Raw genomic sequence first — 23263 nt, forward strand, 5'->3', positions numbered from 1 at the left:
CAGAAGGGAGTGAAAACCAAAAGGAGAAAGACAGTGATGCTCTGAGTACAGCAAGTATCTATAGCAACAGCAATCTGTGGACATCTTACTGCCTATGCATGAAGCCTAGAAGGAGAAGGAAGACTATATGATGTATTTTTAGAAGAAAGACTGTGATGTCCACTTTGTGTCAGATATACTGAGTTTTATCTAAGTTATTTTAGCGTTATTCATTTACATGTTTAAGCTGTTTAATGTGCTTCCCTTCCAGATATTTGTGTCAGTTATTTATAGCTAATCACCCTTACAGTGCAGTGAAGACAATAATGTGAAGTTTAGAAAATCAAGGAACAGGTACAGTGGCAGTTCTGTTACTTAGTGTTTCGCAAATGCCAATGAAACAGTAAGTTCTGCAATATGCTCTTAATTAGACTCTAGATAGTCCCTCATATGATGTAAATTGAATGCTCACTTCCAGCGTTGGTGTATATTTGCATTGGTCACATCTTCTTCCGCTAACCTTTTCAGCCCAGCAAAGAGTTGCATTTAGTCTGTTTATGTACATGTGCTGTTATTTAATGACTCGGGTTTCGGACAGTGTTAATCTCTTTAATGAAGAGGAGTCCTTTTGTTCTCCAGATCTTTAAAGTTCTTGAAGAAGAGCGTCTTAAAATTAAGACGCACTGTGAGAACGTCTCTTAACACAATACAGTGTGAATTTACAGTGTTGTGTTAATTTTAAGGAGTCCATCAGACAAAGTAAAGAATATGAGGTATTAATTATTGTCAAAGGAAAGGAAACTGAAATTTAATCGTAAAAATGCTGGTCTTAAATACATTTTTTTTCATTCATAAGGTTTAGTTCTTTAGTTTGATAATATTGATATTTAGTGCTCATATTTGCTCTTAAAATCTTACAGCAATAATCAAGCTTAAACTGTGAAACCTCTCAAGTTATGAGCTGTATGCTCGCTGGCATGTATACTGGTGGCTCCAGATGCCATATTATTTGACCTTTGTTTTTTTTATGGACTAATGGCATCAGTCTTCTGTATTAAGTTGTGTGTATCACTGGCATGGCTTTTACACTGCCTGGTCCTTTCACATTTTCACCTAATTGATGTAAATATATGGCAGTCCAGCTCAAAGGCACATGTAGGTAGAAATGAAGTGAGAAATCGAGTGATTGGCAGGAATTTGGGGAAAAATGCTTATCTGAGGACTGTGTCAGCAGTGTATTAGTATGGTCTCCTGTAAAGAAAGACCATGTTTTGATTAATTTACAGATGCTCGTTTACCTATACGTGAAGCAGTTGGTGATCCAGTATTTTCAAATAAAGGTTCTAATTTTGTGATTTTATGCACCTAATGTAAGGCATAGCATAGACTGTTTTCTCTTAGTGAAGGCAGGAATATATTTCCTGACATGCAGTGGATTTCTATAAAGAAACCCACTGCGAACTTAAAGAAAAAAGATATTTAAATTTAAAAAAACCAAAACACCACCACAGTCATTAATCCAAGACCTTTTGCCCTCAGATAAAGGGGAACAACCCACAGCTGTGGGCCAGAGAGTTATTGGAGGCAAAATGTTTTGGTTTTGTGGTGCATGGTTTGTTGGGGTTTTTTTTGGTTTTCGGGTTTGGTTTTTTTTGTGTTTTTTTTTTTTTTTTTTTTAAAGACCAAACCAATTTAACAGACATGTCCTGATTTTGTTGTCTGAAGGCACATAAGTCTATGGGTCCTGATGGGATTCATCCCAGGGTACTGAAAGAGTCAGCTGATGTTATTGTGAGACTTCTCTTGGTTATTTATCAGTGATCTTGGGATTCTGGAGAAGGTCCCAATCAATTGGAAGCTAGCAAATGTTATTCCAATTTTCAAGGAAGGCAGGAAAGACGACCCTGGTAATTATAAGCCTGTTGGTCTCACTTCAGTGCCAGGTAAAATGATGGAGAAGATTATTCTGGGAGTTACTGAAAAACGCTTGAAAGACAATGCGGTCATGAGTCAAAGCCAACATGGGTTCATGAGGGGAACATCATGCCTTACTAACTTAATATCCTTTCAAGACAAGATTTCCCTTTGCCTTCGAGGCGGGTAGGCAGCAGATGTGGATGTTTGGGATTTTAGCAAAGCTTTTGATACTGTCTGTCACAGTGTCCTTCTGGACAAAATGTCCAGCATGTACACAATACTATGGGTGAACAGTTGGCTTGAAGGGTTGGTCCCAAGGAGCTGTAGTAAATGGGGTACCATCTGGCTGGCGGCCAATCACTAGTGGTGGTCCCCAGGACTCAATTTTAGGGCCAGTGCTCTTCAATGTTTTTATTGGTGACCTGGACACAGGGAGTTGAGTGCACACAAGTAAGTTTGCCGAAAATGCTAAATTAGGAGGAGTCGTTGATTCCTTCCAGGGTAGAGAGGCCTTACAGAGAGATCTTGATAGATGAGAGTGCTGAGCAGTCACCAACTCTGTGAAATATAACAAGAACAAATGCTGGATTCTGCACCTGGGACAGTGTAATTCTGGACATACATGTAGACGGGGGGGCAAGAGGCTGGAGTGCAGCCCTGCGGAAAGGCATCTGGGGGTTTGGGTGAATGGGAAGCTCAGTGTGGATCAACAATATGCTCTGATGGCCAAAAGAGCCACCTGTATCCTGGGGTACATTAAGCACAGTGTAGCAAACGGGTTGAAAGAAGAGATTGTCACGTTATATTCAGCATTGATGTGGCCTCGCCTCGAGTGCTGTGTGCAGTTTTGGGCTCCACAATAGAAGAAGGATAGAAAAATACTGGAATGTGTCCAAAGGAGGGCAACAAAGATGGTGAAAGGACTAGAGGGCATGACTTACAAGGAGCGGCTGAGGTCACTTGGTCTGTTCAGCTTAGAGCAGAGGAGACTGAAGGATGCCTTCATGGCTGTCTACAACTTCCTCACGAGGAGGAGCAGAGAGGGAGGTGCTGATCTCTTCTCTCTGGTGTGTGGTGGTGGGACACCTGGGAATGGCTTAAAGCTGGAAGTTCAGATTGGATGTTAGGGAGAAAGTTCTTCACTGAGGGGCTGGTCAAGCACTGGAACAAGCTCCCCAGGGAAGTGGTCATGGCCTCAGGCCTGTCGGGGTTCAAGAAGTGTTCAGACAATGCTCTTAGATACATGGTTCAACTTTTAGGTTGCCCTGTGTGGAAGGAGACCAATCACTAAACCTGAAGGACCTCAGAGTGTGGTTTCCCTCAGACCACCCCAGATGCACTTTGCTGAGTTCAGTTCATTTCAGTTCTTCCCCTGAATTTCTAAGGTCATAAAAATAAATGATTTAGGCAGGTTGTCCATACTAAGGGCTTTTTTGGATGCAGTCTGAGGACAGGTGTCCCATCTGGAATTACTTCAGCTGTACCAGCAGAAGTGTCCACAGGATATATGTAGCCAGAGCCCATGGAAGTTCCCAATATAGTAATCTCTCTTTTATGTTCACTCCAGGTACTAGGAAGAGGAGGTGTTGGATATATGGGGCTATATACATTATCTGTGTTTGAAAAAAGTTATTTGAGGGTAAGGGGTAAGCCAAGCAGAAAAAAAGCATTATATATTTTGCTCTGAATCTGGTGAGGTCTTCAGCTGTTTTCCTTCTGTGGGAGCAACGCCGGCCGGTGTCTGGTCCAGCTCCTGCCGAAGTTGTATTTCCTGCTTTTGCTTCCTTCTCTGTTAATTTTGGAACAGATAATAAAACTGAAGTGGACCATATGGCTAATCCCTGAGTGCTAATAGCTGGCTTTTACCTTAGTCAGCATCTCCTCATCCATTGCCAAAATCTTTTTTGAGTCTCACACGACAGTAGGGCAGAGGGATAGTGGGAAATGCACTGCCTTTATACTAGAGGACTCAGTGTTTGCAGAGTCGGAAAGACCTGACCTATCCACCCACTATTCATGCTGCAACTGTTGATCCTGTTTATGTAGGTTTAACCTTCTGGTTTGGAGAGTAGTGGAGTTGCAGGTAGGTTATCGGTGTCACCAGGCTTGCATTAATAAATTACAGTGCTAGATGCTGATAGATGCTAAAAGCTTTAGTACCCTAAAAACTTCAGTGGACCGATTGTATGCAAACAAGGTTTGATTGTTTTTTCTTTTAAATATCCTTGCTGAAATGTGTGTGTCAATACTTTGTTGTCGTACCTAGTAAACTCAAATTGCTCTTTGACCAAGACATTCTCTTCTCCTCTCCTTTAGGCTATGCCCTCATACCTTCCACTAAATCTGATAACTTCTCGGACTCCAGTCACAGTGAGATTTCATCCCGGTCCAGCATCGTGAGCAACTGCTCAGTGGACTCGATGTCGGCAGCGCTGCAGGACGAGAGGAGTTTGTCCCAGTCTCTCATTGTGGTGGATTCGGGGGGGGCAGAGAGAAAAGAGCATGCTCAGCCGCTGGCTGATTATGGCCAGCCCTGCCCAGGGTAAGATGCCACTGGTTTTGGTTGGGCTCGGTGTCCTGGTCTCAGAGAAGGGGTAAGGAAGCTTTGGTCCCGCCACAGTTATGAACTCTACTGTGGTTATTAAGCTCTGGCTGGAAGCTGGAGCACTGGCTGCTCTGTATGGAAGAGCCTGTTTTCCCAAGGAACTTACAGTATTACTTGAGCAGACAACAGCTTGTTCCCATCGGTGGGGTTCAGATGGACATCTCTTGCAGGAGGCTGCAAATGTGTTAAAAGCTAGGATGATACTTAAATCAGTGCAGTCGTGAGAGACAGCAGAACAAGAACAGGATATTAGCAATTCTCTCTGAGTCAGAAGTGCCAGTCACTTAACATACTCTAACGTGATTTTTAAGGATTTCTATTATTATCATTTGTTTCTTAGGCAGACTGGAAGCTTTCTGCCACTGTCTTCCTGAGAGTTTCTGCAGAAGAGGTCTTGTTACTTTAGCACAATGAGAACTTGTCCTGAGATGACACTTTGAACTGGAAGTTTTTGGTTTTGTCTTACTAGATGTTAAGCCTTGATCCATAAGATTTAAATGTGGGAATCTTCTTGGGGTAGCATCTTCTGTCCTCAGATGTTGTGGGTTCAAGTCAATAAGAGAGATGCTCCTTACATTTGTAATCTTTACAGCTCATCTCTAAAGCAATATAATTTTTTAAATGATTGAACTCTATAAAGAGATATATGTTGTTTCTGTATAATTGATTTTAATTCTGTGGTGTTCTCTCCCCTGTAAAAAAAGCTTTTCAGTGTATGCTTTGCTAAAGTGATGCAGCTCTTAAAAATCAGTGATTCAGTTGATTTCATTGTGCTAAAATGGGAATTTAAAGGTGTGCTTCATAAACCAAAATAATTCCCTTTTCTGAAAGGCATAAGACATGCTGAGAACATGTTTAGTCGGAGGAGTCTCAGTGTACTGAGCAAAATGCCCTGTCAGACCAGGTTACTGTGGGATACCTCTGGTACTGGCTGTGAAAAGCCACCTTCAGTGGTGGCTGAAGTACAGTGAATTGCAATGACGACGCTGCTGCTGGCTAAACTCGCTATTCTCTTTGCAAATTAAAAGCAGATTGTTCATGGTTTATGGTTGTTCCTTTATGCCTTAGTTTCAGTGGGTTTTGGAGGGAAGAAAGCAGTTTTTATGCTAGGACTTACAGAATAGAAAAGCAAGGGAAAAAAAGTTGTTTGCACATATCTAAGAAATGTTCCTCGATTTCACAACGTGTCAGTAAACTGCTGAGGGATGGTGTTGAATTTTAATGTTGTGCTGTCCATGCATTTGTTAACATAACCGGAAATAGTTAAGAGACTTGAATAATGTCTAGCAATTGTAACTTCCTATATTCTAAATTCATGCAAACCTGGCTTTATTTTTATTTTTCCCCTTAATTATGTATTGACAGGGATTACAACTTTTAGCAGCCATTTCTTTAAACAAGAAATTTTGTGCTTGGGTTTCAGAATCTGTCACTCCAGATCATTTCCAGAAATGTTATTTATGCCCAATATTTCCAAATGTTCTTTAATTACAACTACCTCCACTCTGTCTAAACAATTTTATGTTGCTGCTGCTGAAGGGGTTGTTTTTTATTCTAAATATTTATTTTGGTTTTAGTTTATAAATGCGAAGAAAAAGGTGGTGGTAGCCTGAAACTAAGAGGTAATTAGTCCTCTGCTTTGTCAGGCACTGTCTTGCTGTGGTTGATAGAGGAAAGCTTCTGTGGACCAGATTTTTATGGATCTGGGGTCAAGCCTGTAAATGCCTGTTGCAGACTTGTTATTCCCTTGGGAATAACTGCCCTGCTGTGGTGTGCAGTAATGAGTCAGGAGTAACGGTGTCTCTTGTCAGTGCTCCCGTGTGCCTTGACCTTGCTGTGTACCTGTTTTAAAACCAGAGATTAGTTGCCTTTAAAACCAGATAGTTGTCTCTGAGTATGTCACTCTTATTTTAAAAGCTTACGAGGTTTTTTTTCTGCTTTCTCTTGTTTTCAAATGTAGCTGGTCAATCACTAGGCCTGCTCTCATCAGAGGAATGGCTTTAACGTCCTCCATGAGCAGCGAGGAGATCTCCCATGAACATATCACAGTAGAGGCAGCAGATAGCGGCCGGGGAAGCTGGACTTCATGCTCAAGTAGTTCTCACGACAACTTCCAGAATATCCCAAACCAGAAGAGCTGGGATCTCCTCAATTCTTACCGTCACACCCAGCTGGATGGACCTATAGCTGAAGTCGATCCCACAAACTGTTACTCTGAGGAGGCTTATTTATATTCTGAAGCCTTTTCCAAAACCAACAGGCAGTCGAAAGCCAGCACGGAGCTCGATCAGTCTCGGCAGAGCTGGGCCTCCTCCAGCTCGCTGTCAGACACCTACGAAACAAACTATGGGACAATTAAGCGGAGGGGGCTGGAAAACTCTACAGCAGAGCAGACGGAGGTTTTGGACTCTAAACCAGGCGCTGATACAACTTACAAAACTGTTACTTCGAGTACAGAAAAAGGCCTGATAGGTAAGACAAGGCAACAGCTTATGGAAGCTTCTACATCTGTTTTTCATTTTGATATTAAGTTGTTAAGAAATGACATCAGCAGGTCTGGGGGCTGGATGGCATGTTAAATTCAGCTTTACATGTGGTTTTAATCAGAACATGACACAGACAGTGTGTTTTCAAGCCACCTTCTTTTGCATTAGGAAAATTGAAATAATAAACCAGCACACTTCCCAATCACTGTATGGGTCTGCAGGAGAACTGTCTTCATGAAAATGTCAGACAGTTCCTCTCGGTAGTATGACCTTTTATTTTTTTGGATGATTTTGGAAACACTCATCACTGGAGATATTTCTCTGGCAAGGAGCAACAAGCATGGCTTCTTGAAGTCCGTATAATACAGACTTTCCATGAACCTGAGAGGGAAGAGCATGACTGCTGAGTGGTACAGAGCTCTCCCACTTCTCTGGAGCTGGAGCACCTTTAATCCACAGGGCTTTGGTCTCTGGAAGCTCAAGGGCAAAGCAGATTCCCTTCCTATCTTTGCTGTGTTAAGCTGCCATTTCTTTGGTTATACAACTGCAGTTTGGCTACGTATGAAAGGAGAAAAACTTATAAAATGTCTTTTCAAAGATGCATAGTTCTACCAAGCAAGATGTTCTTTCCCTGTCCTAGTGAGTTTAGCAGCCAAAACTAAAGGATCTGGGTTAGGAACAAGATAAAACATGGAGTGCAAAGCTTTCTAGACAGTAAGTCAGGGGTGCAGCTGAAATGCAATTTAATTACTGACTAGATTGCTAGAGGCATTTATGTTATCAAAGGTAATTGCCTGAATAAACATCACACGGAGGGTGGAGGTCTTGGGATGGTGTTCCTCCTCCTTGGCTTTGTAGAAGAAAGGCAGCATGGTGCAGCCTTGCAGAGAACTTGCTCGCAGCTCACTCCCATGCGTGTGCTCTGCCCTTGTAGCCTTTCAAAGCTGCTCAGGAGTCTCTGAGCTGTTTTAGGAGATGGCGTGTTAGCCGTTCAGTACCTGCTATCTTTGCTCGCAGCTCTTCCCCTTCTTTTTAATTCTCTTTACATACTGCACCATATAGCTTGCTTCCTTTGTGCAGTCACAGCACACTGGTGAGAAGCACTCAGCAGCGTGCTTCAGTAGAGCATGCATATGTCTACTTAAGCAAAGATCTGATATAGGTGGATATAATTTCTGGTTTGCAAATGCAAATCTGTTAACTATTCACCATCATACAATATGCCGAAGATATTTTCCACTTCATTTCACCGCTTGCTTATTCTCTACAAACAGCTTGTTGCCAGAGTCTGTAATGACTGCATGAGCTCAGAATGTTGTAAACAAAACAAGAATCTTCAGTTCGTTTGCTTAATGAGTGCTGGTGTTGAATAGTCCTCCAAAAGGATTGGCACAAGCTTTCTTGCCTGAAATCTTGAAAACGGAGCTGCAAAGGCACTGCCCGCATACTAATGGCAGAATGTGCTCTTGGCAGAATCCATAAACGTGATGGCTTCATAACTTCAGGCGTATCTCTACCCTCTGCGACATCGAATGTTTCTTGCTGCAACCTTTGCTTTACCAGCAGAGGAGGTGTGGAATGGTGATGTGCCATTGCTGTACATCCAAAGGGAAAAGCTTTTCCATTACTTTGACCCATAATAGACACCAAAATTTATATTGCTGCCTTTTAGTTACGTTTCCCTTAACCACTGTGTGGAGTTTCACCTGATTTTCTTTACAACGTGAATATTTGAGTAATCAGCTTCTTAGGAAGAAGGATTCCTTGTGAAAGGGTTTTGTAACCTCCTGAGACTGTGGGTGGGTGACAGAAATTATGGACACTTAATGCTGTGGACATTAAATGCTCTTAGAATGTTTTATTTTGATAGAATTTGTAAAATATTATGAATTGGAACTTTACAAAAGGGCACATTATTCCAACTTTCGTTATTACAGTAGGCTACATATTAGCTCTAGGAAGCCTGAAGCTTTCTCCTTTAAAGGAGAATATACCCACCCTCGTCAGTCCTCCTGCAAAGCGAACGAAGACCGAAGGTGGGGGGTTTGCTTGGAGGACCGAGCCCTTCCCCATCCCTTCAGGGAGAAGGAAACCTCCTTGGCTTCCCTGCTTTCTCATAGGGGCCCAGGTAAACGCTAGTTAAACAAAAATGATTCCTATAAATCAGCAGTATAAATCTCTGCCTGTACCCACGTGTATCTTGCTAAAACACAGACTATGTGAATTTAGTTTTCTTTATTTTCCTATAAGCCCAAGCATGAGCTGAGGCCATCAGGTGTGAACCAGCTCTTGTTCCTGATACCGACACCCAGAATCTCACAAGTCCACAACACAATAAGAAATACTCTTTTATTTTCACCCTTTTACATTCTTGTAAGATAAGAAAATACAGTTGCTGGAATAAATGAAACTGTAATGAACATGCACTGTTTAAAATGTATCCACAAGAAGAATGCAAATTCACTCAACTAATAGATTTTAAAAATTACCCTAGCTTTGAAACTCTCCTGTTGCAACATGTACATGGAAAAAGCCCAATTTAACATGCACATGAGCCCCAGACCTGGGGGTGGGTGGGAGGGGAGGGAACTTAAGAAAAGTTAAGCTTTGGTTTGAGAGCCTGTGTGACCCGAACTGCCGATGAACAGGGAAGGAACCTATGGACATGATAAGCCATTGTTTACTATTAGAAAATGCAAAATAATGAATGCAGGCTCTATGTGCAGTTTGCCTCATAGGAGCAGTTTTATGTGATACTAGGGTGTTTTTCTTCCTATAGCATAGCTGATTGGATGGTTTAATGTCTTATTACACATGAATCAATACAGTGATATTTTATTATAATGAATTTCTGTTAAGCCACTGATGGGTGATGAAGTGGATGTTGTTGAAGTCAACCAACAGTTCTTGCTATCGGTTTCTGGCACGCTGTGCAAAGTAACTTTGGGCTAGTTGCCTTAATTTCTTTTGTTTCCATTTCCCAGCCTGTAACAGAGAGTGGCAGCAGACTCAGCCGGCAGCATGGCCGTGCTGGCTCTCCATCCGTACCGTAGAGCGAGCTCCTGAGCGTCCCGCGGTGGAGCGGTGCTGCAGGAGTAGGGAGTATAATGAGCACTGTAATTGCAAGCTGAATGTAGAGAAGGTTATAGTCCTGTTTCTGCTCAGTTGGCATCTTGCCTAATGAGTTCACGGGTTCTGCTGCTACTCCGACTTCTTAAAATAACTAGAAAACATAAGTGAAAGCATAAATATCTGCTGCTGTCGTTATAACCAGTGTTTCTGCATTTGCATTTTGTTATCAGTTTCTGTTTTGCCATTGTAACATTTCATGATTTTTTAACGTTTTGTTTCCTTTGTTTTCTTCTTTAACATTTCCATTGCTTATTTCTTGTGCCAGTGTACTGTGTCACCTCACCTAAGAAGGACGATAGGTATAGGGAGCCACCGCCCACCCCTCCGGGATATATGGGGATTTCTTTAGCGGACATAAAGGAAGGATCGCCCCACCACCCACACCTAAAACCTCCAGACTATAGTGTGGCAGTGCAGAGGTCAAAGATGCTGCACAGTGACCTGTCTAGACTTTCATCAGCTTCTCTCGGTAGCGAACCGGTGGCCTGTATTTCATCGAAGATGCCTCAGTGGCATAGTCGGCAGCCGTCCAACCCCAAACTAGCAGATATGACTGACGCAGATAGTGAAGAGGATGGTATGTGCAACACCTGACTCGGTAGATGTTAAGTGAACTGCTGTGTGAATCTGGTCTGTGCAGTGTTTACTTCACAACGATGTTCTGGGCTTTCTCTTGGTCATTCTTGGAGATTAAAACTTGATTAATCTCTAAATATACCAATATGTCTGTATGGCTGTATACACATGCGTATACATATGCATGTATATACACTTTAAAAAAAAAAAAAGAATGCCTTCACTTTAGAAAAAGCATGTTGACACCAAACAGACTTTAAATTATATATAAATAAATATGTATATAAATATACATATGAGATCTCCCAAAGCACAACTGAGACACTGAAGAGCATGTAGATGCTATTTTTTTTTCTTTAAAATCTGTCCCCTCTCAATGGTGATGATGACTTTAAGGGACACTGTCAGGCTGTGAATTACATGCAGAGAAACTCCAGCCCCTCTGGGTTGATTAACTGATGTCCCGCTGTTTTAGGCTGGCATCAGGATGATGACCAAAAGCGAGTATTGTGTTGTACAACTCTTAACTCGTTTCACATTTGTATTCTCATGTGCTAGCATTAAGCCGCTTTATTCCTCAGCAGAGATTTCTGGAGATCGGGTTTAAAAATGTTGAACAAAATAACAGGGAATTTCTGTTCTTCTGAAAAATGCATTTAATAAAACCTGACTTCTCAGCCCAGCTTGGCCTGACAGTGTCTCTTCCAGTAAAATTCTTCATGATCTTGTTTGAAGCAACAGCCAATACTGCCAAGCACAGCATGTTTTGGGTGACCAAAATGCAAGAGATTTTTCTGAAAAAGACTGCTCTTGTATTGTGTCAAAACTAATTTCAAGTTTGGGGAATTTCTACTTAACTGTTTATCTGCTGATTTGCTTTCAATACCTATGCACTGATGTGATCTCTCTGTACCCTTTTGCTAGTGAACTCATTTTTTTTATTAGAATGTTGTGGTCGTTTCCTTCAATTTCAGTCTGGCTTAAAATGAGCGTGGATTTAGATTAAAACAATTTCTGATGCAAAATGATCTTATCTTGGCCCTTTAAAATATGTAAACAGTATTTAACATATATATTAGTACTGCAGTTCAAACTTAAGGTAAAACGTGAAGTTGCCCAGCATTAATTCAGTTGTGATATTAAATGGTTTTGATGTAAAAAATAAGGAAGTAATTGCTTCAAACATTTTAATCTGAATTTTTCTAAACTAAATTTAACCATACACTTTTAGATACACCTATTTTTCAATTTTTAAAGTGCCTGGTTAATTTTATTTGGGCTACAATGCTCACTGCATGTTGGAAAGTAATTTACTGGCTTTTCTCCCAAATCAGTAGCTTTTGGGATATGGGGAGCTGCATGCTAATAATTTTTGGAGGATCTGGGATTTTCTGTTTTGCAATACATCTTTATTGTATGATATAATACCTCAGACTGCTTGAGGATTTGTTAAAGGGTGATACTGAATATGTTGTGGTCAATCATTAAGACAGTGAAAACATGACGAAGAAGTAGTGAACTCTTCACAGAACCACTGTAATCAAATAACTGGGTGCTGTTCTGTACCTTCTGGTCCAAGGCAGGGGATTGATGGAATAATTTACTCTTGTTTTGGTTTGTTTTGTTTTGTTTTGCAGAAGATGAACAAGTATCAGCAGTCTAACCATTGGGCTATTTATGTAAACCACTTCACAACAGAAGGGATGTGGGGAGAAGGACCGCATGATTCTGTTAGCGAACGCTAACAACTTGCTGCTACTAACCTCAAACGGTGTGTTTGCCTCTGTCACGGACGAGATGGAACGGGTTGGATCACGTCTCTCTACTATACTTCAATCTACCACCGCCTAAGAAAGCTATTTCTGCCTGTGAAATAGAAAACCGTTTTCAAGGAGCGTACTGACTACCTGGATGCCGGTATTGGTATCTGGAGATGGACCAGGCTTCATGCATTTGGGAGGACCAGTTGTCACCACCACTTGAAACTTGGAAGCGTTCTTCTGTATGATACCATATAATCCTTTGGTAGTTTTCCATGGTCGTTATTTTCTACATGACCGTTATAAGTCTAAGAGTGTTATTTTATGAACTTTAAAAAAAATATATCCAAATGTCAGCAAAAGCGAAGGACATTGCTGAAGTATCGGAAAATAATTTATTAATTTAAGATTTTTTTGATGGGAATTTCCTTTATTTGTGTTGGGAGTGCTCTGGTTGGCTAATATAAATGTTTAGTCAATGTGATAGTAAATTCGCTACACAAACTGTTGTGCTCTCAAAATAAAAGCAGAAGACTAGAAATGGGACATTGTCAGTTGCAGAAATAAGTGGATTTTAGAGTGGTTTTAGATTAAACATAGAGCACAAAGCCCTGCAGAGTGGTGTGCGTGGGGCAGGCAGCCCTGCCGTCTGCCGTTCCCCTCCTATGCGGACACAGCAAAAACCCTCCACCCTTGAAGTATTTTTGGAAATTTTTTAGCTGCCAGCCAACTAAGGCAATAGTTGGTGCTCTCCTCCCCTATTAAGTAATCGTTTGAAATGTGGAAGCCGTAGCTCACAGGGAGCTGTTAGGGGAGTTTGAAGCTTTCCCAAAAGAGCTTTAACCAGGTTTTGCCCTGCAGAGTTCAGCATGCAAAGCGTGTTGCTAGAACCCAAAACTAAACCGTGTGTTGTGGGTTTTAAGATCATCCCACACGTTCTGGCCTTTTACCAGAGTTGCACAGGATTTAGGTGCAAAGGTTATCTTTAAAAAAAAAAAAAAATAAAAAAATTACTAATCGCCTTCATTTCACAGTAAAATTTGTGAAACTGAATATTAAATGACATCATGCTTATGTAAGAGTCTGCATTTTATGATGGGTTAAAAAACCCTTTTGTGTTCATCTGGAAAATACAGATGATCTCAAAACATTTTGTTTTAAATCCTAGGTAAAAATCCTGGTGGTGTTGATGTCAAGGACAGTTTTGACTTACAGCCAGCCAGTATTAACACGTGATCCTCTAGTCCGACTATGGTCAAATAAATTGCTTGTTTGCTTTTGCTTAGCCAGCCAGAGCGCAGAGGGGTAAAACTGGAAATACCTGCAGTTTCTTTCTTTCTTTCTTCTAGCACACGATGCCCCATTCTAGTGTTAAAATTGGACATGAATGTGTGAATATGTATTTAAACATTTAATTGTAAATCTTTGTTGTGATGTTTACAGCCTAAGCTAGAAAGAAGATGTTTGTCATTTTTACAGTGCCTCAAAAATGATTTCTATATCCATAGTTGTGAAGAGCTTTAAGGTTTTTTGGTTTGTTTGGGTGGTTTTTTTTCTGTATGTGTGCAGGGGGTGCAAGGTGAATGCAACATTTTCTGAAAATGACACAAGTACCAAAAACAACCCAAAGCCTTTGATGTGCTTTCCCCATAGCAGCTTGGGACTGATGCTACCGGGTGAATGTGTGTGACCCAGCCTGCGTCCGCATTCGTAGCCGTGCCAGGCTCAATATTACCGTGTGGCCAGAACTTACCCGTGTTGATTGGAATTCGAAAGACGTAAATGAACAGCAATGCTGCGGAAGGGATGCCTAATTCATAACTAATTGGTTGGCTGTATGAATTTTTGGCACAAGTATCTGAGGAGCAAATGATTGAAAAAATATATTAAAAATCAGTTGAGGTATATCATAATAAATGCATTTTGCTTTTTTGAGGCCTTAATGAATATAATGAACCTGCACAGGCCTTAATGACTAAAGATTAACATCAGTGTCAAAGCAATGCAGGGCAGAGCGATTATTTTCAGCACATGTAATGTTGATAATATAACTGTTAAATTGATATTTTTGTGGGATATAAACCCAAGTCCTAGCAATCCCACCGACAGCTGTAGTTGCTTGTTAACTTCTGCGTGGAGTGCGCAACAGGCTTCATGTTTCGTCAGAAAATCATCTGTGTTGTGCCAGGTAAATTAAATCATACGGTTCCCGTGACCTCGGGTGTTGAGCTGTAGTTTATTTCAGCCTGTTGAACAAAAGTATAAGGGATGAGGGGTTGTTACTCAAGTGACTTCCTTTTCCCCCAAAAACCCGATAGTGCTGTCTTTGAGGATACAGTAAAGCTCCTCCGGGGAGCGGGGTTGGGGTCTCCTCTGGCAGCCAGAAAGAGCAGCTGAATAAATCAAATCACCCATTGGAACGTGGTGTTTGCACATCAACAGCATCCGTCTATTCTGCAGGGCTTTTCAGGGCACTGAAAAGTTTTTAAAGTGAGTGAAAGTCTTGCTAATCGTATTTTCCTAATATCCAATACAGCTGGTGTAAATAAATCATGCATTAAACTATGGACAAACGAGCTCCTACTCCTGCTTCTCCTGCCTCGCACAGTGTGGCTTGCCTCTGCTGGTCCTTGCTGGGATTTTTGTTTGTTTGTTTTTAAATCAACCGATCACATTGATCGGGGCCGATAGCCAAATGTAGTGTGTCTGGTATGGATTTGAAGAGACATTATCCCTTTTTTCAGTAATTCACCTGGAAGTAAGATGGTGGTTAGTACCTGTTGTACACTGCTTTATTGAAGTGATGTCTTCTGGATCACAGATTCCTGACTTGGTACCTCCACCGGGTTCCTCTTGACTCGGGGTCTGATTTTGACGAACAGTTAAAATGCCTCATGTCACGTTCTTCCACTGCCGTACCTTGGTTTGCTCGCTTTCTGCTGTTTGTTTGCTCTTGACTTGCGGGTGAAAGATCTGTTTCAGCTATTTGTGATTTAACCATACAGTATTTCATTATGCTTTATAAAATCTTAAACTTCCAAGTAATTCCCAAAAAAGCAGTGTGGTTTTGTAAACTTTAATTGGCCTCTCCGGTTGCAGAAAGGGGAGAATGAGATCACTGAGCCTCTGAGTACTGGTTTCATCTCCAAAATACACACAAAAAAATGGAAAGGCAATGTCTGCAGATATTTGCAGTAGACGTTTTTGCAGTGTGCACATGCAGGAACGGGTGGCTGTTTGCTGACAAGGGGCAACGCGTTGCTTTCCTGGCTCGTTTGCTTTGCTTTTACTCCCGGAAGGAGTTTCACCGCCGGGAGGTGAGCGATGCTTCACTGGGAGATGGGCAGAGCCCGTTGCTCGGGATGGGGTGCCCGTAGTTCGGGATGGGGTGCACGCTGCACCGAGGGCTGCCTGCACCCTGCCTGCACCCGCCGGAGCGGAGGGTGTCCCCGTTCCCCGGGGGCTGAACCCTGGGGTCAGCGGCACCGCTCGCCGAAGGAGCCTGCGTGGCATCGGTGCTGTTGCAAACCCTCTCCTCCGTCATCTCCCGAGTCATTTCGTCGTAGGCAACAGTGGAAATACGAGCCTGCCACTTAAGTTTTTATAAAACATGAGAATTAGAATTTTTTTAAAGGATAAACTTACCACTGCCTTTGCAAAAACAGAAGAAAAAAGGGATACTCTCTCTTTAGAAAAGCTTTACACATTATATTTTAGAACGCTTGTATAGAGGGTAAACTACCTGGAATTCCCAACCCAGCTTTTGCTTCTGTTGTGCTTTTTATTGTTTTATCTTTATTTTTGATATACCTGGAATGCAGTTTAGCTTGGTATTAATTAAATTCTAAATATGTGAGCATATTGGCAAAACTGCACAGATGTAATGATATTCTAATAGCAATTGTACTGCACAAGTCAGTGATTGTAAAGTATTCTGTAACAAGCAATGTTTGTCTCCTATTTTTTGATACCTCTTACACTTATGTCTTTTAGAAAGACAGTGCCTCTGTATGCTTTTTGTATTTTTACTGAGTGATTGTAAATATTTGTTATATTTTTGGTTAAGAGAATGTTTAAAAGTACTGTTTATTATCCAATCTATTAATATGTTGGAATCAATAAACAATCTACATATATTAATTGTTTTCAGCAGATCTTTCCTGGCAGCTGGCGGAGGACGAGAGCCGAGTTGGTGCGGAGCCGAGGAGAGCCTGGCGCGAGCGTTGCTCAGCCCGGGCTCGGCGAGGAGCAGCCGCCGAGTGATTTTTACTGTCCTCGCAGTGGGCGATGGCCCTCGGGTTTTGGCTTTGTCTCTCCGCACCCCAGCTCGCACCGTGGGGGTTGGAAGAGCACCTCGCGCACACGCCCCAGCCGCGCAGGGAGGAGGCGGTGGGCACGGTGGGAGCGGAGCAGGGGCTGCAACGTGCTCCTGGCTCCCTGTCCAAAACCGCATTCGGAGCGGGCGCTGCCCGGGGTCCAGCTGAGTTTGGTGCTCGTCCCCATCGCTGCGCAGCGGCGGGGATGCCGGGGACACCGAGACTGCAGCCTGGCCCAGTGGGAGAGCAGGGGACAGACAGCCCTGGTCACGGCAGCCTCCCTAGGTCAGGGAAGTGGCCTCTGGGCACCAGAAGGGGAGCGAGGAAGGAGCCACCGCTGCAGCGTTCGGAGCCTGCGCCCCCATCGCTCTCACAGGCAGCACCCGTTGCTCGGTGCTTCTGTGGTCCCTCGTCATCCTCCCTGCCTGTCCCATGCTCCCAGAGCAGCTCGTCCACCTTCCTCCCGCCTGCGTGGGTGCTCTGCAGGCAGCCCCTGACCTTCCTTCCCTCCCCTCCGCGTCCCCCCTTCCCAGCTGCCGTCCCCTCCTGCCCGTCCGCAGCTCCATCCTTCGCAGCGCTGTGCTGGAGCCCTCATTGGGATGTGACATGGGGAGTCACCTCGGGGACACCAAGGGCCACGTGGACCTGCAGGGAGGCTCTGCTCACGGGGACAGGGACTCGCATCTTCCCCCTTTCTCCCGGTCCTGTGGCCCTGCATGGAACCCAGCAAAACCTCCCTCCGCATCACCATTCCCTCATCGAACCCAGAAAAACCCGAGCGAGATGAAGCCTGTTGCAGAGATGCCATCGGGCTGCATACCGCGCCTTGCAGACTGTTACACCCTGTAAAATACAAATAGATGTGCAAGGGTGAGAACCACAGAGCTGAAAATACTCTTTTTTTGCCCTCATTTTTGCAGACTGGCCCGTGGCCCCTGGCAGCCCCCGGCATGGGCTGTGGGTGGGATGGGCGAGGGGAGCAGGAGCTGTGCTGGGACTCCCTTGCCCCAGCTGGCAGGGCCAGCTTGTAACTTAATTTTCCCTCTATTTATTTCCTGATCATCCAAAAGGTAAGCTACATGGGAACCTTACGGATAAATCCATATATATATCCTTTTTTTTTTTTTTTTTTTTAGGGAGTGCGGCCCTTCCGTAAGGGGTACACGCTGGCAAGCAAAGCCTCCAGCTTCTTGGTTGCTTCCCCAGTCCAAAGGGCATTTTCTTGTCCCCCTCTGTGCAGCCCCTGTCCCTGCCAGATCATAGAATCACTCGTGCCGCCAGATCATAGAATCATTAAGGTTGGAAAAGACCTCCAGGATCATCTAGTCCAACCATCCACCCAGATCAGATGAGATCTGAGCTTCACCTCGTTCACCATCTTCTCTCCCCCAGTGGGGCTTTTCGGGTTTGTTCTTGGGGATCTCTGCTTGCAGGCAGGTTCTGGGACGTTGTTGGGTTTATACATTTTTTTTTTTTTTTTTAAACTTGTGAAAATTACCATTCTTCTTTAAAAGAAAAAAAGAGCTGCCACAAGAGGACAGCATTGCCTGTGCTTTTACCAGCGCCTTTGCGAAATCCCCTTTGCAAAGGGGACGGTCGCATTCCTTTGCAATCCCCTTTGCAAAGGTTGGTCCCTGCGATGCTCAGCCAGCACCCGTCACCTTCATGGGTGACAGTGGGGACATTTCGGGTGTTGCCCATCGCTCTCCGGCCATGGGCTGCCCTGGACCCCTCGGTGGTGTCTGCGGGGACAACGCAGCTCCCGAAGCCACGGCTGGTGAAGCAGGAGGTGAGGGAGGACGCAAGGTCTCGTAGGTCACTTTGCATTTAGGACTTTCCAAAGCCGTCCGATACGCGTTCTAGGTTTCTTCCTCACTTGTCTGGATGATCCATTTTCATCTGTAATATTTATCCCACCTCATAGGAGCCGTGGCCTTTTCTCCACTCGTCTCCATCTGTCTCCGGGTGCTCAGCGCCGTGGGGAGTGGGAGGCTGCAAAGCTTTTCTTCCTGCGGGTCTGTGCGGCAGAAACATCAGCAAACTGGTAGGACAATCTGTGAAGGCAGCAGGTAGCACTCAGGTTTTATTGGAAAGCGTAGTGTCATTATGGGCATACTGCAGCGAGCAATTTGTTGTGTAAAATCAAATTAAGAAGCAGCAGTTTCATTAGCGAGCATTCCTGCTTAATGAGTTATTTTGATTTCGGGCTTTTCTTCTACTTTTTTTTTTTTTTTTAAAGTGACTTTAAAAGCTATTTGACACAGCCCAATTTGTTGCTGTTTATCTAAAATTACTTTAAACAAGTGGAAGCAGGCACCCTCGCCCCTGATGCAGTTTCAGCCTTGCCCGGGTCTGACGCTGTCCTGCTTTCACCCCTGCGCCTCGGGAGTGAGGATTTACCAAACTCAGGCTGCGGGCAGAGTGTGACGAACCCCTTGTTACAACAGGCTTCAGTCCAAAAAATCACTGTAGTGCGTGCTGGGCTCAGCACGAGGGAAGCCCGGACCCGGCGGTGGAGGTGGCTGCGAGCGACTGCCCGTCCGAAACGGGCATCGGACCCCGGCCAGGAGCGGCTCAAGGGGCGCGCGGTCTGGGGTCTTCAGCCCCGACCTTCGCTCTGAGCCGCTGGGGAAGTCTCCTTCCCCTGCTGCGGGGTGGGAACCCAAGGCACGACATACTGCATCTCTCCCCGTCCTCACCTTTCCGTTTCCAAGCCTTCGGATGAGACCCGCAGTTGTCGGCATGGTGGGTAGCTGCTTGCATTGACAGAGCTTCGTATTCAGTGTCCTCGAGGTCTCCAGGTCAGTGCATCAAATACCTGCCGACCTAAACTTGAGTTTCATTCACCGGGAGCATTCAACCAATGTATTTTCTAATTTTCTGCTGGAAAGCAAGTATCAATCAGGTTTTATCAGGAAGACTTAGTAACTGCTTGTTAGACTGCAGTAATGCCATGTATTATGTGCTCGAAGAAGAGTCGAGAATTGTCCCTCCAAAGTAAATAGGAAAAGATAAATTAATCCCCTCTCCTAGCACAAAAGACCGCTCATTTAGCAGAGGTTGCCTGCTAGAAAGCTGCTTTCTGTTGGCTTAAAGGGAGAAAGGAGGAGACCCGGTGACAGTGGCGGGGCTGGCAGCCCGAGCTGTCCCTGCTGCCCGGGGGCTCCGGGGGGGCCGTGGCACGGCGGCGGGGCTCTGCAGGCAGGGTCAGTCAGATGCTTTCAGCTATTCGTCATTTATTAAGAGGGTAGAATGTGCCGGAGAGAGCGTGTTTGTGCACCGGGAGGGCTAAACCCCACCTCTGCACCGCTCTCTTTGTGTCAAATTCCTGCACTTCTGGGGCTGGAGAAAGAGCGTTTCTCCTCATCTGACCTTGATTCAGGAGGAGCCCTTTGAGCCCGTGATATTTTTGCCGTGTGCTTTAAGGCTGTGGCATCAGCTCTTGTGGTTTGTCCCAGAATTTACAGTCTTTTTAGTTTCCTGAAGATCCAGGTCCTGGAGGCATGCGATGACATGAAGCGATGACATTTTTTTGGGGTACGTGAAACAGCTCTTGTCGCTATGAAGAAAACCTTGAACATGCAAACTCTAAAAAGTAGTCTTAAAAAAAAAATAAATAAGTGGGAAGGAAATGAAGACCCATATTTATTTAACTTCCCCCCGGCTCTTGTCGTTGCTGGGCTGCTGGCTCCCGGCGCTGGCTTTCTGTTTCCCTGGCAGCCTAAAAGCGCAATGTCTTTCCTTGGGGTATTGCCCCAAAATACTTTTGTTTTTCTGGGTGAGCCAACGCTCCTGGAAACGCAGGAAGAACCAAGTTGTTTGTACGAGACGAATGTTGAATGGGCTCCACAAACATTTCTGTTCATTCCTCTGTATTCATCGGAGGAGGAGAGTAATTACCAGTGTGACAATGCTGCAAGTCAATCTTGGCTTGGGAGAGATGAAGGAAAATGGTAATAACTGAATTTCAAATGTAGATGTAGTTGCATTTAACACTTATGAGCAGCAATAAAGATGAAGGTTGTAATTGTATCTGCAATTTCAAACCTCACAACATAATTTTATATACTCAAACATCTGTTTTAGGATCATAGCTGAGAGTGTCAGATAATTGGCTTTTTTTTTTTAGACCTATCAGTTAGGCACCATCAAGTGTATTATAAATTCAAACTCATTTATTAGTAAACACGACTTGTGTTGAACAACGCCGCAGTGCAACAGTCCTGGGGCCGGTAAGTGCATTTGGAGCAGCCGAAATCCTCTTGGCTGTTTAGCAGGATGCTGATACACCACAAAACTCACGGCTCCCCGAGGGAGAGGGCGGCCAACAGCCCTGACCCTCCCGGGAAGGTGCCGGTGTTTTACCTGTCCTCTGGGAATTATGGCTAATGAGCATCGGGGAAGCCTGCTGCAAACCTGGGAAAAGCTCTTCTGGGATCTCAGAGGTTGATGGAGCCCTTCATGACCTGCTTGCCCAGGATTACGAGCACACCTTGTCCCCACCTCGGCGTATCATATATTCGGGAACATACAGCACTAACGCGTGGCTGCAATGCGATGCCTCTTTTGCTGTTTTCCTCATTTTATTTTCTGTATTAGTAGTAAAGCTGATGGAGAGGAAGGTCTCGTGCTGGGCTCCTGCTTGGAGGACCAGAGGGGTGGTGTGGGGAGGTTTTGCCAGGACCTGGTGGCTTCACCCCAAGCCAAGCCCGGGAGGTGCCATGCCAGCGCCCATCCCAGCACTGGCTCTCCAGGCTGCTCCTGCGAGCGACGGAGGTTTTGGGGAGCAGCAGCACCCCGTGATTAGATGTCCCTGGCACCTGGTGGCTGCTGTGCAGGTTGTTTTGTCTGTGCTGTTTCTCAGCCGTCGCATGGTGGCACGCTGAAATCTCTTCTTGCTTCTGCAGCTTTGCGCTGGGCAGCAGCACCCGGGCAGGCTTTCGTGCTCCCTGCAAGGGCTTTTCACCCGGAGCGTCATCCTTTCCCTCGCCCCGCGGGGCTGCGGCATCGCGCCCTGCCTCTGAGCTCAGCTCGACAAGAGGCACCGTGCCGGTGCCGTGACTCGGTGTCTCTCACCGAGCAGCCGCGGTGCTTGGGAGACACACCTTGGCCATCCGCCTTTGCCATCTGCAGAGGGAAGCAATTAAATTTAATAGAAGTCACCCTCGGTTTTACAGCAGTAGTAATTAAATGTAATTGGAGATGTGACTCCTAAACAAGGCCGTATGTTTTTTTCCAACAATACGTTTGACATCAGGAAAAGCAAACAAATAACCAAGGGCACGCAGGAGCAGTGCGTGGAGCGAAGTCGTTATTTTACCCCGTCTCCGTCGGTGGTGTCCGTCGCAGGGGAAGCGCGCCTCTGCCCCAGCTTGATTAAACGATGCTACCAGCCAGTAATGGGTGGGAGAAATCCGCTGGTGTATCATCAGCAAAGCAATGTTTTTAAAAATAATAGCAGCAGCAGCAGAAGCTAAGAAAGTCCTTGGATTTCGGCTGCCCTTTCCCTGGAGGAGGCTGTTCCAGCGCAGGTCTCCCTGCAGGGGGACCGAGGGGGAGGCACCTTGCCGACTGACTTTGCTGTGAGACCTTTGCCACTTTGAAGAGCCCTTAGTGACTGAAGCACATATTAAAAACAACATAGTTGTCAGCCAATTATACAGTTTAAAACTAAAAAGGCGGCCTTTGGTGACGGTACGGTTTTCAGAAGTGCGGAAACCTGGTCGATTAGAAATTAGCCAATTAAAAAGACTAAATATGGCATAAATAAAGCTCTCCTCCTCAAGCCTGGGGAAAGTATGCACCAAAAAATTCAGTAGCTGCTGCTGCTATTACCCGTGCCCTTTCCTGCCACGTGGAAATGTCACCTGCGGCCAGAGGGAGCCGACCTGTGCCGGCAGGAGCCCCAGCAGCGGGGACGGGGACGGCGGCGCTGGCACTCGCTGTCAAGTGCCCTCGGTTGTTTGAACTCGTGAATGTCACCCTGGAAGGTGCGAGCTGGACCCTCATGGGGAATTAAACACGCAGCACAGCCCTGGCCTTCAAAACTGGGAGCTGCGGGGCGTGTTTTATTTGCAGTATTTATTATTGCATGGGAATAAAGGAGCCCAACCTGCGATCTGGCACCACGCAGATCCGCGATGGACAGCAGTGCTGGTGCAGAAGGTTTGCTGCTAACCAGCTGCAGCAAAGGCTGGGAGGACTGAGAAATGCTCTGGTTTAGTTTTTTTAATCTGAATTATTTTTCCGCAGTTGGGTAACCTGGTAGTTCAATAAGTTCAGCGCTGTGGTCTGTGTGCTGGTGTTTGATACCAGGTATTTACGTGGGGTGTGTGGACGAGTAATGCAAAAGGGAATGACTTGCAGGCATTGTTAAATGTTTCGTCGAGTCTTGTCAAGCAAGAAAAGCGACTGTGGGAGGAAGACCCGTGGCGCATGTCAACCCAGGTCTACCTGTGGTGCTGCCGCTGCCTTTGCTTTCGGGTTGGCTCT

At 44.8% G+C, this 23263-nt stretch overlaps 1 protein-coding gene across 4 annotated transcripts in view; it reads left to right on the forward strand.

Moving 5' to 3' along the window:
- The window catches only part of RAPGEF6 (Rap guanine nucleotide exchange factor 6), a 137967-nt gene extending 121425 nt beyond the window's left edge, over positions 1–16542 (forward strand). For all 4 annotated transcript variants that reach the window (XM_072872153.1, XM_072872154.1, XM_072872151.1 and 1 more), the window contains 4 exons: positions 4213–4438; positions 6462–6973; positions 10385–10696; positions 12333–16542. In XM_072872153.1, coding sequence (XP_072728254.1) covers positions 4213–4438; positions 6462–6973; positions 10385–10696; positions 12333–12358 — 1076 coding nt within the window. In that variant the 3' untranslated portion in view covers positions 12359–16542. The remainder of the gene's footprint in view (positions 1–4212; positions 4439–6461; positions 6974–10384; positions 10697–12332) is intronic.
- The last annotated feature ends 6721 nt before the right edge of the window (positions 16543–23263 follow it).

The sequence above is a fragment of the Ciconia boyciana genome, chromosome 9 (genome assembly GCF_034638445.1).
Source record: "Ciconia boyciana chromosome 9, ASM3463844v1, whole genome shotgun sequence".
NCBI lineage: Eukaryota > Metazoa > Chordata > Aves > Ciconiiformes > Ciconiidae > Ciconia > Ciconia boyciana.